This window comes from Ciona robusta, chromosome 5 (genome assembly GCF_009617815.1).
Source record: "Ciona robusta chromosome 5, ASM961781v2".
In the NCBI taxonomy this organism is placed as follows: domain Eukaryota; kingdom Metazoa; phylum Chordata; class Ascidiacea; order Phlebobranchia; family Cionidae; genus Ciona; species Ciona robusta.
Genome location: NC_143239.1, coordinates 1,159,351 through 1,182,963, shown reverse-complemented (window position 1 = coordinate 1,182,963; position 23,613 = coordinate 1,159,351). Strand labels below are relative to the sequence as shown.

At 38.6% G+C, this 23,613-nt stretch overlaps 1 protein-coding gene across 1 annotated transcript; it reads right to left on the bottom strand.

Moving 5' to 3' along the window:
- Nucleotides 1-7: 7 nt before the first annotated feature.
- LOC149735356 (dihydropyrimidine dehydrogenase [NADP(+)]-like) lies at nucleotides 8-23,554 on the bottom strand. The gene is made up of 21 exons (XM_089878889.1): nucleotides 23,396-23,554; nucleotides 22,414-22,524; nucleotides 21,931-22,013; nucleotides 21,574-21,661; nucleotides 20,826-20,987; nucleotides 18,284-18,480; nucleotides 14,401-14,482; nucleotides 13,475-13,670; nucleotides 12,741-12,916; nucleotides 10,452-10,665; nucleotides 7,214-7,398; nucleotides 6,772-6,987; nucleotides 5,697-5,861; nucleotides 4,809-4,877; nucleotides 3,967-4,171; nucleotides 3,429-3,548; nucleotides 2,847-2,989; nucleotides 2,236-2,415; nucleotides 1,769-1,909; nucleotides 1,021-1,129; nucleotides 8-630 (listed from the first exon to the last, which is right to left on the bottom strand). Exons 1-21 carry the CDS (start codon nucleotides 23,435-23,437, stop codon nucleotides 422-424), a joined length of 3,093 nt encoding a protein of 1,030 aa, XP_089735015.1. The 5' UTR covers nucleotides 23,438-23,554; the 3' UTR covers nucleotides 8-421.
- Nucleotides 23,555-23,613: the final 59 nt, after the last annotated feature.

Below are 23,613 nucleotides of genomic sequence, written 5' to 3'. Positions count from 1 at the left end.
GAAGCAGTGCGTGTTGTGCTACTTTATTCTCTACATTTCAATGAAGTGTGGTTACAAATGGTAATGGCAAAGTTATAGTACTGTGAATATAAGATGATGTTCGCAATCAAAGCCAAAGTATTTTGTATATTTTGATGGGATAACTATTAGCAGTACAGAAAAAAAGGATTTGAGGTGTAGGGCTGTTAAAATGAATATACTTAATGAAATTCAGCACTTTCGAATCTTAAAGGCACAACATTAAATTCTTTCCAACAGTGGAGAAACATTAGTCCAATAAAACAAAAACAACATTTTAGATTTATGTATAAGCCAACATGATCTACGCAATAAACACACACAAAAATGATTACACACGCTACTTTTCAGCTTGACCGCACCTAAAATGTTCTATGTACACCCGTTGCCCTTCTTTCCCGGTCTAAGAGATAGCAGCGACAGCCAGAGGCACACCACGGTTCGGTTCATATGGACTCTTTCTCTCCACCATGGTAATACAATCCAGGATTGGGCAAACACTAAGACACAATGTACATCCAGTACAGGTGTCTTGCACCATCGGCAAATGAGTGACTGGGTCAAATGTAATGGCCTGGTAGCCGGAATCATTGCAAGCCATGTAGCATTTACCTGAAGCAAAATAAATATTAGCAATGCGGTACAATGTGCGTTTTATATTTATTTAAACTTGTATAGATCACCAGAAACTATACTCTGATTATGGCAGCCACGAAAAGTCAATTTCAACTAAATGAATGGTGGGGTGGGGGGAATGGGACACTTTTTTATCCCACTTGGTAGTAAACAAGGAACATTCAAAGAAATTTTAAAACCGTATACCCACGACTCCCATAAACCATTGTTTATTGTTTAAAACACAATCAGGATATTTAGTATGTGCTAAAGGTGTCCGTACCCCCCCCCCTCCCCCCACCCTACTATGTTATGCTTTCCTCAACACCACTGACTGTTGTGTAACTTGTGTTACTGAATGATATCCCAGCGTCGCAAAGAACTTACCACAATTAATACACATCTCTGGGTCGATGAGTGCTTGTACTTGTTGTTTATTATCAAGGTCGCCGTAGGTTCCTATTTGAGGCAATGCAGCACCAACTACGTCACGAACCTGAGAAAATGATCCAAATAAATACACAAATACGTAAAACTAATATGTTTACAATATAATGTAAAATTCCACACATTAGATGTTCGTGTTTTTAAATCTACATAAAAGCTGTACTTGTCTTTATAATTACAGCGGCGCTGTATGTTGTGTTTATATGGGTTTACTGCCAGAAGTATACCTCAATGTGCATTATAAATTTCAAGTTAACGAATAGCGACGAACGAGTGATTGACTGGTGTTATGCCGCTGTGGACGTGAGAAAGGGAACATAATACAAATAATGGGCTTCCGCTTTTCAGCCTACAATACCCAGCAATAATCACACGTATTATTGCCAACGATTGAAGGCCGTGAGAAAACATCGCAATGCGGCCAAATGACGTCATTGCTCTACCAGGCTTTGACGAACTGTCGAAACGAACGTTGGGTTTCAATGTATGAGACGCGCATCAAGTAAGTTTAGCACATTCGAAGCATTTTTATCAACAGACATACACCTAAAAACGCACATGACCAGAAAAATTAATAATTTTTATGAAATATTGTAATTTGAAACTGTAAATCTGTTTTCTAATTGTTTTTTTTAGCAATGAATCCCCGGAAATATTAAATTGTTAACATCTTCATGTAGCGGCCTACCGTGGGAATGGGTTTCGTAGGAACATAGATTGGCCTTTGTTTTGGTGGTGCAGCATCTTCAGCTACCAGGTTGGTTTCAATCTTAATCTTGGCAGCTATGGCAGCTCTTTCATTGCGGTATGGACCAAAGTTGGGAAGGTCCTGTAAAAAAACGTTCGGTAATTTGGTTTGCTGTTTACGGTTGATGTTCGCCTTTTCTTTTGTTTAAGGGACAGTTAAAAAGTACTTACTAGAAGCTTATTATTTGTAGGTTATGATACAGTGTATATATAGATTGTGTTGCACTAGCATGTTTGTTCATGTAGTTTGTAAAAGTTTTAAAATGATTTTAAATATTAAAACATTCAGTTTAAAATCGGTTATCCAAAACCAAAGCTGTCAGTTTTTCCTGTAAGCGCATCGTCAAATAATAGGCATTTTCAAGAAGGTATTGGTAGTGTAGTGGGATGGTGAACATTATATCTTACTTTTCCAATAACGTCGGCCAGCTTAATGACGCTTTTGCCAAGTTGGTGGCTTGGTGTTGGTTGACTTTGACCGTCCCAGTTTTTCACTTCGTTCAATGAACGCATGTAGAGAAGTGTCTTCAATCCGCTCAGATAATCATCAATCAGTGTGAAATCTTGGTTCTGAACCGCACTGCAAACCTAGTTGGAAAAATATGCAGCTCTTAAATCACTAGCAGTAACGATATAACATTAAAGCATAAACGCATGCTATAACTGGGCCTGTGTAATATAAAACTACTTTTAATTCCTGTAACATATATGCTACTAAGTGACAATACGGCCGACACTTGGAATTATAGGAAAGGTTATTTGGGCAAGGTTAAACATCTCATTCTGCTCACACCACACGCATCACTGAAAACCTTACCGTCACCAGATATATTAGCGTATATTGTATTGAAATATTTTTAGTAGGTGCACACGCTTTACATATTCATATAGGCTACCATGGAATCTATGTTTTGGTTTTATAAGAAGGTACCCCTAAAACCTCTTAACCACAATACGAGTTTTCAAATTAAAGAACCGTCCTCTCAAAATACACAAATAAACCCAAAATTGTTATATACCTGTAAGACTGACGCCCCTGCATGCAGATACTGTAAGCCAGCTTCCGCAGAATCAATTCCACCAGTTGCTAAGACAGGGAACCCAGGAAATGCTCTTGATATGGCAGAAACTGCTTTCAAAGCAATTGGTCGTATCGCATTACCTACAAACATTAGTACAAAATTGTCGGTATTGCAACAGCTCTAACAAAATGGTCGGCCTATACCGATTTTTTTGGCGAAAAACACAGTACAGTACATTAATAGTTCACAAAAGATTCTGAATTACCGGCCATTTTATCTTTTTGTTGAAAACAACCAGCATTGGGGCGTAATGTGACGGTCAAGTTCACGTTAAGTGAGTTGCATCAAGTTTATTATTGTTGTCGTGCTGTATCAATACTTCCGCATGTACCAAGTACAGCGTTTATATGGACTATTTACCATTGAAGGAATGCGTACAATACACACCGTTAAGCTTGAGCGCGCAAGAAGTTAAGCCTAAATCAAATGTTTGGGTTCGTTACGAAGCTTAACCGCTTCAGTTCCACAGCCGTACCAGGGATAAGCAAACTTTTGCGGCTTCCAGTACAAAGAACTCACCAGACACTCCACCGTATGTTGTTCTGTGTTGCTTTCCAATGGCGGGCCAAGCGGTGGAGTCTCCTCGCAAACCCATCAACCCAGACACTGTGTTCGTAGCAGTAACTCCGTCAGCACCACCTGTGATACAGAACGGTCGTATAACATAAAGTTTTGTATATCCACACTACCCATGCAAACTTATAAAGTAAAGGCAACCAGACTCGGTAACGTACAGGAGGTACAGTTTATAGTTTCCGTATTTTGTGAAACAGAATAGATGACATCATTAGTACATAGAATCATTGGCAGTGATGTTGTTCGATAGTCGACTGGTTTACAAAACACTAATCATTATTTCACAACCTTAAAACCAAACATATCACAATTAAACCATAAATCAAACAATTACTGAAAGATACGTTACACTGCCAAACTGTAAAACCTTTGGCATCGGTTACCCTCGTATATCTTTGCTAGTTCTTTTTACTGCAGTTAAGGACCAAAAACACGAATAAATAGATACAAAAACGTAATCCAAAGCGTTAATTGATCTTACCATCTTTAGCAGCCTCTGCGATGGTTACAATATTAGTAACATTCGGTGTCAACTTTGCAAAGAAAGGTATTTTGACAGCAGCACGAACCCACTTGCAAATCTCGACCACCAACTTAGGGTCTTGACCGCATGCGAGGCCCATGCCCCTTTCACCCATGCCATGAGGACAAGACAGGTTTAATTCAAGAGCATCTGCGCCTGCATCCTGTTGTTTAACGTGATATTATCGAGTTTAGTTAACTCATTTTACAACTGTTATTTCGTTATAACTTGTAAGTATGCTTTGTTTTCGAAAAAAGTAGTGTGGGGGAAGATGGAACACCTATTAATTTTATCTCGTCCCATTTAGTAGTAAACAAAGAATTATAAAACCGTATCCTCATGACTCCTATAGACAGATGTTAATTGTTTAAAACACGATCAGAATATTTGGATAGTATGTGCTGAAGGTGTTCCAGTTTCCCCCACCCTATACTATATATAAATTCAAAAATGCGTTCTTTGATGTAATGATGGAAGTAAAAAAGTGGGATGTTTATAACCATTACACTTGGTGTAATAAAGTTTTATACTTAGGTTTTGTACTTGTGGACGATCCAACGTTAAACTCGATAAACCATTGATCAGAGAGGTGGTTTTATTTTCACAACTTACAAAAAGGCGCCAAATATATTGGAAAAGCGGTTTCGATTTGGAAACAAAAGAGTTTTTTAAATCCCACTGATTAAAAGTAGTTGACTGATTGTTTCATTTATTGCATAGTTTCTTACACCACCTCCCACAGTAGCTTCATTTTTCTACTGATTAAAAACAGCAGTATTGATATTCACTATATATAGTACCTCTGACATTTTTGCGAGCTCCGTCCAGTCATTTCTGTTGAAGGCGCACATTATGCTGGCAATCACTATCTAAAATGGCGGTAGGTTAAAATATATTTACTTGTTACAAGGTTCTTAATAGGTGTCATGTATTAGTTTGTTTATTTATTCATAATTCACACCATCCTTTGTAAGTCTAGTACTCTCTATATAAAAGTTAGTACTTTAGACTATACTCGTATAAGATTTAAATAATAAAACATGTAGCTATAGTTTAGTTTAATAATCCGTCATGTTAACACACAACAAAATGCGAGGCCGCGATTAAACAAAACTGACATAAGTTATACACCGCGTAAAGCGTACAACGAAAATGTCAGATATTCGAAAACAAAGTCGTAAAACTTTATTGGCTGTTTTGGAACTATTTCGTGGAGTGTGCGTACGATGATCTTGCCTTTATTTTACAGCATTCAGTCAATACAACGCAGCACTTGAAGCTGTAAAGATGCAGGCGGATCCGCGCACGCCATATATAAAGCAGGCTTTCCTGTTTAAATACGACCCTGGATTCGAACTCGGTATTATCTAGTGTGTTTGACACAAAACACAATTTTCAGAGCGGAGTTAGACTGGTGATAGCGCCCGGTAGCGGCAAGCCTTTGTTCATCAGCATACATGAAGCAATGGTGAGAAACATGTTGCTGTTGGGCAAAGACTTTTCGCGTAAAACGAGCAGAAGAATTGTATACTCCGCTTCAATTTACTAGAATAGAGACCGAGTTGGGCGTATACCCTTTGAGTTTACATAATATATGCACAAAGGTGCAGCTCTAAACATACGGTATTAAAGGTTAACCGCAGCTTTTGCTTTCTTGTGCTTCTTAATCTAGCCCACCCAAACTTCACCTTTTCTGGGAAGTCCCGCTTCAATTCAGTGACGCTCCTACACCAGTATGTGCATGTCTTCTCACTGATAAGTTCGATGTTTAGAAATGATCCTTGTCCGGGACCAAACATGTGTCCGGATGTTGTGCCTCTTACTATCCTGGGTGACACGTTTGTAACTATATCCTGGAACGAAAAAGATGTCGGATTACATTCTGTGCGAAAAGATAATCTTTTTTTAGTAACATACATAGTGGTTTTAGGCGCTTTTCGTAATAATATTAATAATTAAGCATTCGGTCACTGAATGTGGCGCGTTAAATACAGTGCTTCATGCGCTGAATTAACCTTTACTTTGTAAACGCAGCAAACGTTCGACGAGTCAAGTTTAGCCACATCAGATATTCGTAAGTTTAATTTATTAATAAATTAGATTTGTTTTCTCAGTCGATACTCTCCGGTATCCAGCAGACAATATTTAACAACCATAACTTATGTTTTATTCTGTGTGGAAACGCTGCCATTAAATGCTTTACTGCCATGCAGGTGTTTGTAGGCGGAATCACATAGGTTTTCAACGCGTAGGTAAACCAATGGCAGTGAAAAATTGATTTTTAACCCAGACGACAGTGTTGATGTATGAGACATCGTGAACAGCTTAGACATGCTCACACTGCGGTTGTCAAATGTATTGATTTCTAATCACTGACTTTATTGCAGGCTTACAGAAAGATTACTGATTGAGTAATATGTTCGCAGAAGTCCTGTACGTATAGATCGACTATTTTCGTATATGTGACAACGATCTTGTTTCATATACCGAGCTTTTAAACGTTTTAAAAAATCTATCGCACTATGAACTTTCATGCGACTACATGTTGTTGGCGACCACACGTTGAGCAACACTGTTCAGAATCACAAGCATTTCGAGATTATGATGAGCTTAACCGGCCAAATGCCTTATCTGATTTATGATAGTGAAAACGACCACCATGAATAAAGGCGGTTTACTGTCGATTCAATTACGGCCAAGTTCAAATGCTTGTGGATTATACTTTCAACCACGAGGTCGTGACTTGTGTTGAACTCAACATACCTTCTGCAGGGAGTAAGTCTTGGTAAGTGCGAATCCCCAACCCGCTTCGAACGCGCGCCGTATCATCGCAGAAGTAGTGGTCGGTGGGGCACTGGCAAGCCCAAACGGGTTCGGGAACTTAAGACCGCAGACCTCTATGCTGACGTCGACCGCGTCAATCGGTGTGAAAAATTTTGGCAATGCAGGCTCGTGTGGCAAGGTAAGACCTCCGAGACTCTAGACAATAACAAATATATTTAAAGCTTCTGTTGTATTGATTACACATGAGAATACTTCAAGTTTCATATACATTCCACAGCTGAAGCTCAAGCTATTAAATTCTAGTCATTAAATGAAGTTTTAAACATTGATTACCTTTTCTTATAGGGGTGGTCCATGAATCCTTACAAGTGTCAACACGTGTATAACACATAACTCTTTTAGAGTATTACAATAACCTCACCTGAAGATAACGGTGCACGAACCACGACGCAGTTTTTCCATCGTTCACAGATTCGACAGTAGTGTTGGCCACCCCGGCTACGTCGCCCCCGAAAAACACCCAGGGTTCACTCGAGCCCCCGGTCGATGGGTCAACCTCGGGGAATCCCCACTTGTTGAACTTGACCGGTGACAAGGCAGACTTGACTGTGGAGAGATAAAGTCGCATTGAGCATAAACTGATTTGACCAAGACCTCCATTTTGTTTAGGGAAATAAAATCACTTTTTACACACAGACGCTCTAATTTTAACCAGAATATAGAAACACAATCGTCAGAGGTATCTGGACATAAAATATACAAAATGTAAGTTTCCTCAGCAAAAATAAACTACTTCGTTTCGACTTTGTCTATCTCGTCTATTCTCTCGTTTTCAAACATCAAGGCATTCTATTAGAACCCTGACAAAATACTTCATTAATATTTCACTGGGGTATGACACCTTGGCTGGCAAACTATAACTTGTCGTAAGGTACAGAGCGCCAAAACAGCTAATCTGTTATAAAGGCATGGGTCCAATTTCTCACGGAGAACTCACTGAAAGAGCGCATACGGTACCAGACACACTGTCTGAAACGATAGGTCTGCACACCGCCGAGTTTCAATAGACTGGGACAAAAGAAATAAGAAAACCGCCAAACTATTGATAGGATTTGCTGCTTCGAATTATACGCGGGTTGCGTAAACGGAAATTAGTTTCAAGGTTATACCTGCCTACGCAGTCTTTTGAATAAAATATGACAACATTTCATAATTGCTGTTTGGACAACTCATACACCGTCATGCGTTTCGGTAATTATAATTAGAGCACTCATTAACGATTCGTACAGTCATTTGGACCATTATCGGGCGTCGCGAGCGTAATTTTGAGCCCTGCTGTTTACGACGTTCGTGGAGCGATCGCGTGATAATGACGTCACACGCTACACATGTGGCTTTGACATAGCGAGAGTGAGAGGGGGTGAGAGGAGAGTGGGAGAAAGAGCAAGAGGAAAGGATTACTCACAAGTTGGCTTGGGGGTCAAATGGGGTCTTAAAACAACTCACTACGTATAATTCTAGAAGCTTCTGTGGTTTGTATATCCATACACCGAACACAGGTCGCATAATTGTGGCGGAGATGGGTATTTCCAGCGAAATATGTCACGCTCAGCCAACAAAACCTCTCGAGGAAACAGAAAAGCGAAATCAAATTATGAAAGTCAGGCTGTGATTCGTGGCTCCTGGCCCACGCAATCCCCATAACAACCATTACGTAATCAAATGGCTTGTGGATAATCAGTCTCACTTTTTGGATACGTTTTAAAACCCCCCAAAACACGATTTTTTTATGAATAAGAAACGATTTAAGGCGTCGTAAGGTTTATAGTAAATGGCGCGGTGTCGAGGACAATACAACCGGTATCTTTTAAGGTTACTTGATACTTTCAAAGGTGGAACAAGACTCTTTGGGTTAAAGTACATAATCTAAGCTTGCCGGTTGTACCATTGAAGCGGAATTTTAAAATGTTACGTTACTGACAACAAGCAATCAGTGGTCGTTTTGGGACAATGCGCGTAGTTAAGCACTGTTTAAATTAGCATATGTGACAGATCGACCGTGACAAGCCTCTAACAATCAGCTTGAAGCTTGCTGTGTTTGCTTATCCGAACGAGTAACGCCAAAATGCCGGAGCGATGTCGTCACACTTGTTTTCGCGGAGTAGAACGAAAAATAAACTACGTTAGCTGACCATTACGCTGGACATGTCTTGTGCCTATATATTATAGTTGGCTCGCTGCCAGCGATAAACGCGAGTTTCATGGATAAATCACATGCTATAGCTATAACTGATCTAAAAACATCTTTACTTACGCCACTATTTTAAAATATCTCTATTTAAAAACTACAGTAGTGGCCATTACGAACTAATGCCTAATTTTAGCCAGCCACTCCTGCCAGTAAACAAGCGAGTTACAGATAATCGGCCATGACCGTACCCGTTAAAGAATAGCGAGGCGCTTAAATTGGCTAGCATCACAATCTCGATCGTGTAGGCGAGGTTTTTATTTCAGGTAACAAGGTCTATTGTTTGACTGTCAAAGCAAGTTCAACCTGGTTCATATACATCCCAACACACAGGCAATCGACTCGACCGACTAAGCCCTATCTGCATGCATACTAAGGATCGATAAATGGCATTGAGCCGACCGTAGTGGCTCGGGTCACCCAGGGACAAGCGGTAATGAATAAGTAATATACGACTAGTACAATGTTTTCGCGGACTGCGACTGGGAAACGAGCAGGTGGTTTTTTAACAAGTCAAGCTTTGAGCGGTTTAAAAAACTCGTACTTTTAAAAAAACGTTTTGGGTTTCATTTTGTCGTACAAACATAAAACGATATCCTTCAAATTAATTCTAACTTGTATTTTCTCTGTTTATACTTAATACCTGTTTTACACTGTCCTCACGAATTCAGTATTCTGCATAAAATAACAAACTATTTCATTACATAGCTAACTCTACGCAATAACCTGTTTTAATGTTGGTACTGAACTGCTGTTCTGTCGACGGTAAAGCACTGACGAAAACCCTGTGAAAAATCGTTCGTACGTGAAGTGGCTCTGCGTCATTTGACGTCATCGACGAATGAAAAAGGGAAGCGACCTTGCCCGGATCAGTATAGGCTGCGGATTACTGGAGTGGATTTGAGCTGGCAGGTCGTCACAGCAGCCGCAGGTCAATGTGACAGAGGTACGGCTGGCACAGTAAACCGATCTGCTCGAACCGCATGCCCCACTATACGGTTACATAACAATAGAGTTATGACGTGTTACATAAGTCCCGGATCGCTACTGCGCACACCCTGGCCTACAGTGCGACCATCAACAGCGGTAAAAGTTGATACAATAACGGCAGTATTCGTTACGTCACGGCTAAATTTGAGGCTAACGCATTGCGCTTTGAAACAGAGACCCTTTCAATGGATCCTGGGGCTCTACTGCAGCGCGCGACAGTACAAATTGTGCCGTAAATACCAAACCAGGCCATGCACTATAATCGAGTATACATGGTTCTCGCATTACAATTATAGGATGTACTTTACGCTACCTCTTTTAACTTACCGACCCATTTTTATCGTGTACACCAAAGTATGTTTAAAATAGGCAACCACACAGCTAATTTGAGTCGAAATTAAACGATTTCAATAAAAAATACCTTTTTCGTCGGACAAAGTAGAACCAAACGCCGAAATGACGTAATCAGCTTTGAGACGAACGATTTGTTCCTTGTCCTCCGTCCAACTTCCGTCCTCCTCTTGCTCAGTGCGACAGAACCTCATCCCAGTTATCCTGCCTCCTGCTCCAACCTCCACTTCCAATGGGGAGTGGAAAGGCATAAGTTCGCATTTTTCCTCCCGAGCAAGGTCCATCTAAAAACAAGAGCACGTTAAAGTTTTCAATTTTAAAAATTCGAAATATATAATTTAGATAGCAAATACATATTTAATACAATTAAACATACGAGTTATACATGTTTCTGAAAACCAGACAATAATGAATTTTGATCAAACGATAGTTTCAAACCTAAAATCATTGTCGGTGCATATTTATAATTTCCACTTCAAAGTCGTATCAGGTCAATTATTATTTTTAATACAGCTCTTTAACGCGTGATTAGACAATGTTCACGTATCTATAGCATGTGAATTAACCCCAGTTACGTGAAAACATCGTTTCGGTTCCGCTGACGCGAGATTTTTTGTCTGGTTTATAGTATATACCGTTAAAAGCATTCGCTGGAACTGCTAATGGTTTTGGCCTTGTATACATCGGGAAATAAGTACAATTCTCCCGTTCGTATAAAGCCACGCAGAACAATTCAAGTTAAACGCAACCGCCAAGTCACGTTTTCTATTTTCAATAAACGAAGCTTGTACTGTATACCAGACATGACTTATGTCTACGACAATATAACTTAAAACCTATTATAGTCGGCCTATATTAATTATCTGAAACATTTAAAACTATAAGCGAATACGTTTACAAACTCAAGGCAAAATATTTAATATATTTAAGTTAATATTCACCATGTAACCATATAACTCACCGTAAAGCGGGGTTACAGAACCAGCCAATAAACATATTGCCACTAAACTAATATCTCGAAAACACTTTACTGTTATACAAAAACTTATACAGGACTACCACGCTAGTTGGTACCGTGGTCGCCGTTTCGTAGCTGATTAAACCGCTTCGGTCGCCCCGGCTTATAACCGCGCTGGTAGCGGAAAACGGAGCTGGCATAAGCGCAAAGTTCGCTCGTGGAAACGTCCGATCTTCGCCCTCGGCCGCTCCGCATAGACCGGTCATATATGTGACTGACAATACATATCATCTTTGCTGTTAAACGCTGTCTGTGTTTCTGGTAAATTTCCTGCGGCGGCCAATTCGAGCAATGGGAAATTATCTTTTCACGCATCCCACGGCGGTTATTTGGACAAAACGGACGCAAATAATTATGTACAGCATGTGTTGTCTATCCAAGGCATTACAGAGCTTATATACATCTCCTGCTGTCGCATGGAAAAACTACAAAGACAAAACAGGGAGGATATAATGTGCTATATGTATGGCTTAATTCGACATTGAAGTGTTTTATCATTTCGTTGTTTTACCACAGCAGGCGTTTGAACGCTCATATAGCAAATTGGTTAAATGCAGCTGGCAGCTATACCGATTACACAAACCTAAACGATTCTTTTGTTATTCATTTCATACGGGACTTCGGTCGCGCATATTTGTTCGATTGAGCTTCGCTGTGATGAATTGAAAATCAACAAATCCGTTTTTAATGCTTAGTTTAACTTTGGTCTCGCCGGTCCGGATGTAATGCATAGAAAATATAAAGGCAACTGAACAATCAGACTGTATAAGGCAATTTGAGCTTCGGCCAATTCCGCTGAACAAAGTCGAAGCTCATATATTGCACAAACACTAAAGTTCACAAAATCTACCAATTGTGTTTAAAAATTACGATTTAAACATTTTATGCACGAACTACAACGCGACGGATTAAATGAATGGCGTTTATACTTACCATCACGTGGCGGGACATCGACATTGGTTATAAGTAAACATGACTGTCTTTTTTCATATATCTTGCATCTTCCTGCGAGTTACCATGTATGCCACTTTCTGGGTGTTTTTTTATGTATATGGCTGACATTTTTGGGGGTATATTACCAAATAGACTGTTGGATATATATGACCTTTGAGCTTTCGTTGCTGTATCTTTTATTTGGAGCGCTCGGGTTTCGGGTTTATTATCTTAATACGTGTGTGTTAAAAGGTCCCTAAACAACACATTGCTATAATCTTGCCCTATTTTTTTAAGCGAAATTTTTAATCTTCAGCCCAAAGAGAAAGCCAACCGCGCAAAACATTACAGCTCAGGTCGAGTACATAACATCCCCTGCTCGCCCCAAAGTAAATATATGGTACCTACCTCTTCCGGTACTGCTCTCACGTGGTTAAAGCCTTTTCGGAAAACGACAAACACTCTCTTAGCACCACATCTTAGTGCTGAAGTAGCACAGTCGAACGCCGTGTCACCTGCGCCCAATACGATCACTTTGGCGTTTCTCATGTTGGGCAGAGTGCTTGTGGAACAGTTGCACATTCCTACGAAATAATATTATATAGTAGGGTGGGGGAAGATGGGACACCTTATGCACATAATATCCAAATATCCTAATCGTGTTTTAAACAGTTAACAACGGTCTATGGGAGTCGTGAGGATACGACGTTTATACCGTTGTTAATTGATTAAAAAACGATTAGGATTTCTGGATATTATGTGCTAAAGGTGTCCCGTCTTTCCCACCCCACTATACTTTGAAGCAGAAGTTATTAAACTACACCCGTCACATTAGATCCACTTTACAAAACGTACAAACCCACAATATAAATGTTTGTGATTAACATTTATTAGTTGTGAGATGTCCTCCAGTTTAAGAACCCTTGGCACTTAATGAATAGGCCGCATAATATACAGTTTAACCACAATAATCCATGCATTTAGAGAACACGCATTCAGCCCGAAAGTTAGACATTTATGAAACTATTAAAAGCACACTGACTTTGTTTTGAGGAAAATTCTTTTTCGAAAAACCATGCAGCAAGAAAACCTATGCGTATTCTTTTCGATAGTGAAGACCACAAGCTTCGATATATACACACCTGGTTTCGATGCTCTCGCAACAAGTGGTAAGAAACCCTTAGACGTGTAAAATCCCTGGTCTTGAGTCAATTCTTTAAAGGCAGGAATCCGCTTTGGTTCTGGATTCCCAATTCCGACGAAAACTGCGGCGAAACCGTCTTTTTTTAACGATTCCAAATCCATTCCATCGTCCCCCAATCCCTTGCCCAGCTTAACCTGTATATAATGCGGTTTGTGGTTAATATTAGTCTGGTAATAAAGAGGTTGTGGTCATTTGTGAGAAAGTATCATATCGATTATTCAATGTATTTCCAATAATAGATTAATAATTGGTAAATAACGATTCGTATAAATTGGGGAGCCATTTAATTAGAAAGAAACTGTTTTAAGTAATTTGTGTAAGCTTGGCGCTGTGAGAACTAATCTTCAAGGTAATATTTATGGTTGTTTTTTAAAGACCAGAGCTTCCAGAAGTGAAGGATAATTCAGCCTGTACAAAATTTGCTTTTCTACAATCTGATTTAAAATGTTTTGCAACAAAAACCTGAAATATTTAGTGAGGTTCCGTATTTCGCTGTAATTCGAGTGAAATGATGCGCTTCACATAATACAAACTACTTGGTAAATCTTATTGACCATATGCCTATACTTGCTCTATCGAATTTAAAATATGCCAGCAATGCTCCAAATAATAATAGTTATAACAGTAAAAAGTAATTTGCCAAACTAGGTATGCATATAGTACTATGGGGTAAGATGGGATACCGTCAGCAACCAAATCCCATATTTCCCGAACGTGTTTTTAACGTCGTGGAGTGAGTCGTGCAGCTACAGCTAATTTTATCAATATTTTTGTTTACTACCAAATGGGACGAAAAAAAACATAAAACCATGTCCCATATTTCCCGAACCTACCATATTTGAAGCTACGTCAGTATGTCCTCACCTTAACGCCAAGATCTTGCATAAGCTGAACCTCGAAGTGAACAACATCGTACGGAAGCCGAAACTGGGGGATTTCCGAAGTGCTGTCAACAGCATTGTGTAATTTACATTATGTTGTTTTGGTTAAGTTTCTATACAAAATATAACAGTGGTTGAAAGTTATATACAGCATCTCTCTATAGTCATTAGTTGGTATACCTGTCAAATACCGAAGAAAAAATAGCGTCTTGACAAATTAGGATAAAAAATTAAAATATAGTATAGGATGAGGGGGAGACGGGACACTTTTATAGCACATAATATCCAAATATCGTGTTTTAAACAATTAACAACGGTTAATGGTCCTTTGTTTACCACTAAATGGGACGAGAAAATAGAGTGAAAAGGTGTCCCATCTTCCCCACCCTACTGTCTGATTGGCTGTCAAAGCGATACATCCTTGTCAATTGCTTGTACGGAACAAAATGCTCTTTCCCCAATATAAAATATATAATACCTGGTCACTGAAGGTACTGTGGAAAATGAACACGTTCAGCTGTATAAAATAGCTCTCCTTACACTTGCACAGACACAAAACATTTTAAGACAAAAGTATGGGGACTGATTTCTTTCTATTTTTCTCGCGCATTCCTCTCTTAAAGACGTCAAGAAAAAAGCTGTTATTTTCACCAAACACCAATGTAGTGATTCATCAGGGAATTTCAAACTTACTGGTTAGATGAGTCACGTGTTTCGCTATATATGAAGTGTTTTCAGATGTCACACAAAGACAGGAATATTATTACATTGACGTTATTTTTTTAAACAACTTTTATACGCCCACGCGAAGTTTTGAACAAACCGCAATGTAAAATGCACAGAAAGAACAAATGGCATGAGATCAAATAGAGATACGAGTATGACTAAGCAACACGTGGCCAGGTCGTTTTATCATTCTTTAACGGAAGCGACCTTCCTTTGGCAAAGTATGGAGAAACGGTTTGCTGTGACGGCTATTCTCGTGACTAACTCAAGTCAAGCGTATCCGGAAACGCAATGTTTGAAATTCTTGCACCAGGCTATAATCCGCAACAATTTCATGACCGGTAAAACCTTAGACAAGAGGATTACGCGAGACATGGCCGGTGTTTAAAGAGCGAAGGGTGTTTTTAAGCTGAAATTCTTTTGCCAGATCCTACTCCAGGATTTGGCGACGTGTATTGGATGTTAACGGAAGGGCGCCAAGTTTTAAGTGACGAACGTGAGCTATCGAAGCTGAGATTGTCCTAACTGTGTGCTTAGCAAAACCACTCGGTAAACAAGCTTCGACAATACCCGGGGTCAAATGGATTCTAGCAGTCGGCGTGATCCATCAACATACGTTTCGGTAGGCAAGTCATTCATTTCCACACCTTGGCGTGTCGATTACCCTCGGAGATCAAACGGCAAGATGAAAATTCCTGCGGATTGCGCCGACCGTAGGTTAACACTCACAGCTTAACACTATATAGCTTCTTAATAAAGTTTGTCGTCATGCTATTTGCCTTGTGGTAATTTCTAAAATGCAAGACGTGTAGGGCCATACAATGCGAGACGTACAATGTGCAAAATACCACACTGTTTTTAAAATAAAACGAATAGAATACTAAGAATCTTCTCGACACTCAGATTTAGTGAAAACTACGAACGATATGACGTCATAAACTCATAATGAAACCAATGATGGCGTCTTCAGTGTTACTTCCATAAATACAACAATACAACTTTCACATAACGTGGGTTGGGGTAAATTAGGGCATATTTTTTAAAAATAGTAGCACACGATGATTATTTAGTAGAGTGGGGGAGATGGGACACCTTTCTTTCTATTTTCTCATCCCAAAAGACTTCCATAGACCGTTGCTGATTGTTTAAAACACGATGAGGATGTTCATATAATATGTGCTAAAGGTATCCCGTCTTCCCTGACCCTACTATGTATGTAATTTTATAACCGTATTTTCACGACTGTAAAATAGTGTTGATTAATGTAAAATTTAAGTAATAATGGATGTTATGCCGTGCTAAAGATATCCATTTGACTACCCCACAGTACTTTATAACTCAAACACCACTAACGGTTTTTGTAGGCATCGAAATTTAAACTATTTGGTTTCTAGGCATAAAAATACAAAACAAATCAACAAGATTGTAAACATATCATCTGTTTTGTTCGCACTTTACGAGAGTTTGTTCAGCAGATTTATAATATTCGCAATAAAGTATAACGCGTGCGCTCTTAAACCCAACACACACACCACACACCTTACGATTGAGCTCACCGCCTTTGAAATTACCTTTTTTCTAATGCGAAATTACGAACTAAGCAATCAGAACTTGAAGCTGTAGTCTTAAATTTTTACCTGTACTAGAAATGTCTTCCTAAACTCGATTTTACTGGTTTTTCTAAAACACGGAAGGACCAAGTAGTCTATCTGTGGCCTATACTCTATTGTTAAGCAAGAACAAAGACAAAAACATTTGTTTCTGAGCAACAATACAACATGCTTCTATAGAAACTTATGACGATGGTTTAGCTACATGGAAATATGGAGAATTTACAAAACCATATTTTCACATGAGCAAGTACTGAACCAAAGTTAATCTTCCCGCGACAGATATCTCCTTTGACGATATTTTCTTGGAACCGTGGACCAGGGTCACAATAACATCGTTACGTAGTGAGCGAGGAGAGCAGGGTTCGAAAATAGTTAAAATATGCGCAGATGTCTCACGGTGTCTGCGAGACAATCTCTTTCCTCGGATCAGCTCGTTATCTTTACTTATAGCAATTTTAGGATCTAAGTAATGTTTGCTCGCCCATTCCGTAAGTAAAGTACATTCTGATCGCTAGCCAAGGTTTACATGACACACGTACGTCATTCCCTTCGCTTCGCCCGGGCAACACAAGGCAAGCCGCAAATCAGACGATACGTCTGGACCGCGCCACTTCACCATGTCTGTCGATTCCCACACACCTCTGTGAACAGAGGCCCGCGTTCTATTCACTCGCTGTTCCTAAACTACCAAGTCTAGTATGTAAATCAATAAATCTTCCTTACATGCTCAAGTGCTAAGTCATTCACAAATAACCGTACAACGTTCAAGGGCCCTTCGCCGCACATCACTAAATGTGATGGAGCATCCTATGTTTAAAACACCATATATATACACCAGTTGTATGCGGTTTCGGGAATTAGCAGTTCCTGAAAATTACGGCACGAATGCGACTGATTCTCGCGGTTGCTTGTTCAAGAGATTACGATTAGCAGGAAGGGTTAGAATGTCGACCACTAACGGAATTACGTGATACACTTGGTATTGGTAGCAGGCGCCTTTTAAATACCACACGCCCGTTTGTAATTTCTTGTGGAACCAGTACAGTAGTATACTATGGATTACGCATTAATAACGTCTTGCGGGTAACAATGGGTTACTACATAGGTAAGCATATGGCATGGAATTTCTATAAAATATTTCAAACAACAACAACACCTGAGATGTTTATGGGAAGAAATGGAAATCCTGTTTTCGCAAATTAGATCAAGACCATTTGTTTAGGCGGAAAAATGTTATGAACAAAAACAAACGCACTACTATGTGTGTAAACAGAACTAACTGGAATCTTTAATCTAAGTTTAAGTTTAATATCGTCGCTAAGTAGAATTCATAGGGATTCAAATTACCGCGAAAAGAGTACATAGATTCATATAAAACTGTTCGGTGAAAATTGCTAAGTTAAATAACATTGTCCGAGATCTATGGAAACTATCTTATTTTTTTCTGCAACCACTAAACAAAAAATCTGGTTTACAAGACAGTGTAAACATGTATACGAAAAAACTATCTTTCGAAAAGTAACATACCTCAGCCCACCAACGTAATCCTTCTTTTCAAAGATAGTCAGATCATTGTAACCAAGCCTTGCCAGGAAAGTAGCGCAACTGATGCTGGCAGGACCGCAACCGAACAAAGCGATCTTGGAGCGATATGTAGAAGGAAGGTCCTCCAATGCTCCCATGCTTGGGTCTCGTATTTGGGGAATACCCATATTTTTAAAGACCTGCGAGATAATAGTGTTGCAGTTTATGGATGTTTACGAAACAATAACAAAATATAGAAGTAAATGGATTGACATCACTTATTTCGGTACAATCTAACGTTTATACTCTTCAAAACTGTAAATAAAATGAAATTAGACGTATCTGGAACGCATTATTTTAATACAGCAAAAATAGTTTTTCGGCGAAAAATAGTTTTTGACAATTCTTGCTTGAACCTATATACCCCAGCGTTAGTTTCTATTTTATATTGTGAACTCGGGGGCTATACGGTCATACAATTCTGTAAATGTTCTTTGTTTACTATCAAATGGGACGAGAAAAGAGAATAAAAACACGTCCCATTTTACCCCATTCTATTATATATTCGTTGTTATTTCGGGCTCTGATAAACGAACCCAAACTATACAGCAGCATAACGAATAATCATAGCAATTGCAAATATGGCAGTTGTACCACGAACCGTTCTGGTTGATTCGAAACGCAAAGATCGAGACAGGAAGTTCTTCCGCGGGAGAAAATGTCACCTTACGTCGGAAGAATATATTTCTGTCCCGGGCAAGTGAAACGGAATTTTAAACAAAGGTTTGGACGAGTCGTTTCATGGCGACGCGCGAATAAACCGCACCAGACGGGGGTAGGGACGTGACGGAACGACAAGCCTATTTAAGGTTGCAAAAGGGGATATGAAATGCCTTTAACTGTGGGCTAACTACAGAGACATTGAAATAGTCGTTATAATACATACCACCATGGTTGGACTGTTAAAAGGATTACAGACTATTTTGGAACGCTTAGGTCAAGGTCCACAGCGGTGAAATACGGCTAACGATTCTCGCAGATACAGCGGCTGTTTGAACTTGTTTGACACACGTGAAATGACGGAGCCATCAGTAAATGTTATTTCACCAACAAGAGGTTTGATGCAGCCGCTGTATTTTATCAGTGAAATCAGTGCTTTATTGGCAATGGAAGATCAGATGAAGAGGTTCGTTTGATATGATTAAACTATATGGTAGGGCGGGGAAAGATGCGACAACTTTTTATTCTCTACTTTTCTCAAACAGCAAACAATTAATTGTTTAAAACATGATTAGATTATTTGGATAGTATGTGCTAAAGATGTTCCGTCTTCCCCTATCCTACTATACCATTTGCTAGAAACAATATACGAATTGGCTATAATTAACTCGTAAAACCTGTTTTTCTTGGCAGAAATGTGAAATGCCATTCGGATAATTCTGTTTACAATTGAACAGCTGTAACCCAATAGCAAATATATATATTTTAATGCAGAATCAAGTCTGCATCGTTCACAAATAGTTCAAAGTTACGTATACACAGATCACGATTATATCAGTTTATCACAAAGCTGTAAGGTTTTCTAAAGTAGGCCTTGGTTGCCTATGGTAATTTAGCTTTGCTCTGCGGTGACACCTAACGAGATATTGTAAAGAGACAAACCAACGCACACTAGCGACAAAGGGTAGAGTTAGTGACTATATTAAACTGAATGGTGAACCATAAAAAACAAACGCACAACATATATTGCATTGATACAAGCATCGTTTTATGCACATTAGTACTTTTGAACATTCTAGACCCAGTTATAACTTTTATTTAAACATACCAGGCTCGAAAACCAATACATGTCGAAAATGTTTGCATTCACAGTCTCTGTAATGTTTAGTAGTATAAATAGAAATGTCTGATATGTGTGTAAAGTAATTAACCTGCAAATTTCAACACAAACTTCTCATGTACCCTCACAGCAATTACAAATATCACAGCAGCAATGAAACCAAGACAAACAGTCGCATTTCGTTTTGTTCTAACTTAACTAAAGGAGCTTGAGTGCTTATCTAAAATAACAAGCCGTGTATAATGTAATTGTAGATGAATGTATACGTGGTACGTTATTAGAGCTCATATGTGGGTGTAATACGTCGATCAATATAAAGTATTTAATTGGGTTTTCAGTTTAAAAACTATAAACAAAACAAATCAAATCGACCTTATTTTTTCGATAAAGACTTTTTACGTCATTGTGAAGCGGTTCTAATTCTTAATTCATTCTCTTACTATCTCCTGGCTATTTTTTTGTATAAAAAAGTATTTTTGTAATAACACGGTTCACGGAGAAGTTAATTTTGAGCGAACAACGTTTATTCCCAAAGAAGTCAAATTTAATCATTTAGTCTTTTAACCCATAGAAGCATTCAAATAAGTGTTTAGGCTTACAAAATAGCGCTTCACATTTTAACCTTTGCAGCACATACAGCTTAAGCAAAGTCAATACAAAATATCCTGAAGGGACGCTTAACAATAATCACTGTTTCTCACCAACCTCGGTTGCAAATTGCTGCAATCCACCAATATTAATAGGTCCCTCTTCTGTCCCGTACAAGTTGCAGCCACCTACACACAAGTCGCTGGTGGGACACACCATACCACAAGTTAAACCAAGGGGGTTGTCCGACAGAATAGCTTTCGCTGACCCGTAGAAGTTCTGGGAAATACAAAATAAAGACATTAAGTGCTACTACATACAATGCAAACAAAATCAGGTCCCATTGTAACGATGTAATAAAAATATATGCATTTCTATTTGGTAAACAACTAGTATCAATATAGTACCTTATTCTAGTAGAAGGGGTTTTGTCCTAGAATAAGTAATAAATCAACTTCCTAATCACGAAACATATAGTAGGGTGGGGGGCACACGGGGAACCTTTAGCAGGTAATATCCTGGTCGTGTATTAAACAAATACCATTGATCTATAAGAGTCGTGAGGATACGGTTTTATGTTGTTTGAATGTTCTTTATTTACTACCAAATGGGACGGAAAGTATACTGAAAAGGTGTTCCATCTTCCCCACTTACTATATTACAGTTCGAAGATGGGTTGATTTGCAAAACAGATTATGTGTACGAAAATTATGAAATAAATATCTTTATATGAATATGACTCTTCTTACATGAGTTAGAAACAAACATACGAAGGCGCTTACAAAATTACACAAAAATAAACAATCCATTTTGTATCGTTTTTTTTGTAAAACATAATTATGAAGCATAATGCATATAAACCAACCTTATTCGCAATGCTAGTTATAAACGATTTAATATCGAGCTGAGTGGGACAACTCTTCTGACAAGGAGCATCGGCGCATTTTAAACACCTGTGTGTAATGGTGAAAATCAATGTTTTAATGCTGGTTTAATATAATTCTTTATGCAATTAATACAATTGCAAAACGTTTATACGCTTGCATTTGGTCATTGAATGCATGTGATTTAAAACGTTTTAACTTTAGACACATACGTTAGGGTGTACACATTTAAAGGAGAAAAGGAGACTTTCTTTAAAATAATGCAAATGTGTTTCCAATAAAGGCGCAGTATACATACTCTATAAAAATAAAGAGTAAATAATTTTATGTAGTTTAACCTGGCAGCTTCTCTAAGAGCACCACGCTCGCTAAGAGTCGTGTGCTTGATGTCATCAAAGTTTTTCTCGAGCGGCTTGCATGACTGCAAAAAGTAAACACATGTGAAATGCGTTACATATAAGTACGCATGTCAAACTTTCGAAGAAGTTTGGCAGAATTTCTACAGAATGTGTCGGTGTTAAATAAATGAGATGACGTCATATAATCAAGCTGAGACATAAAGTGCTGACGAAGCTTTATTTGTCATGCTGTATTAAGGTGTTATTATGTTTTAATGACGCCATACACGAATCTTTACGATGTAGCGTTGAAATAATCACAAATTTAATGTGTTTTGCAACTACAGTATAGTATTTGTGGTCACATAATTATGTGAAGCTACAACACCTTAGGCAAAATTTTGAAGATGCTGGCAAAGGCCACGCGGGTCATGTATTAAACCCTTCGCAACATTATGTTCATTTAACATAGGCGGAACTCACCGAACAATCCTTGTCCGCATTTCGCTTCCAGTGCTTTTTATTCTTCTTGGTTACGGCTGTTGAGATAAGATTGGCATGAGGTTTGATCCTCGGATTCAGAGAGAGAATATTCTGAAAAAAGGAAATATTAGAATATATACCAATACACTATCCTTACTTGAGTTACACACTCATTAAATGATGCCTAATTGTGAGCGTAGAGTAATTCCCTTCAGCTCAGCTTGTGGTGTTTATGTTTTGATAGTTTAACATAACGTTTATAAATCGTGAGAATTGGTACTTTTTAATTTGACATTTTTTTAGTTTTATTACATTTTTCTAACATAGTTGTGTTCCGATGCAACTTCCCATTTTCAACAAACAAACAAATTTAAAGGGCATTGTTTCTTTATTTCATCGACGCGTTCACACCAATTTAAATATTCAATATCCTTTAAACGTTTTCAGTAAACAGCGAAGTGGAATGTATTTTATTGGAAATGCCTTACTAATTCCTCACGAGTCGTAAGCGCGAAAATACGTGTTATTTCAACGCCTCGTCATTTTAACCAATCGTATTCACAGACAAAGCATCTGTTATCTATATGTGGATTTATAGTAACTCGATGACGACATTCGTTCCACTCTGTCGGTTCGCGTCAAAAACCAATTAAGCAAACGACACGCGTTAATATAAAGTTCCAGAAAAACATTTTAGATTAACCAACGGGAATTCATCGAACACGTGTCCAAATTATTCAATTAAACCCGCGAGTAATTATGGACAACAAAACCTCTAGCCTGGGCGCCAGAGTTAATGATTCACCAAGGTGGTTGAATCCCTGGGCAAGTTCTGTAGAGTCTCGAACTAAGTCAACATCGTATCACTCAAACCATATGACAAAAATCTTACCGTGCGATGTTTTGTTTCTATGCTCACCCTTTAGATATATATGTTTAAATATTACCCTTAACTGTAGAATAATTTCTATAAGGCACATACCTCGATGTCCGGAAGGTCTTTGCTGAGGTCATGTAGAGGCATGGTTTATGCTGATCAAATATTCCACTGTTTACACAGATTATATATAAAGAACACCTAAAAGCAAGAAGAATAAGCAACCTAACAATAGTATAAAATCTGTAACACGCAGTAGTGAAAGACTTCCGCAACTGACGAGCATAACAAAGCGTTACAGACTTTAATGAAGTCCGCGTGCC

Bases quoted from the DNA above. Each gene is read 5' to 3' on its own strand.
- LOC149735356 (XM_089878889.1), bottom strand. From the start codon at position 23,437: ATGCCTCTACATGACCTCAGCAAAGACCTTCCGGACATCGAG. The intron at 20,988-21,573 runs GTTGGTTTATAT...TGTATTTCCCAG, and splicing joins TAACTAGCATTGCGAATAAG to AACTTCTACGGGTCAGCGAA. The intron at 4,878-5,696 runs GTGAAGTTTGGG...CCGCCATTTTAG, and splicing joins AGCGGGACTTCCCAGAAAAG to ATAGTGATTGCCAGCATAAT.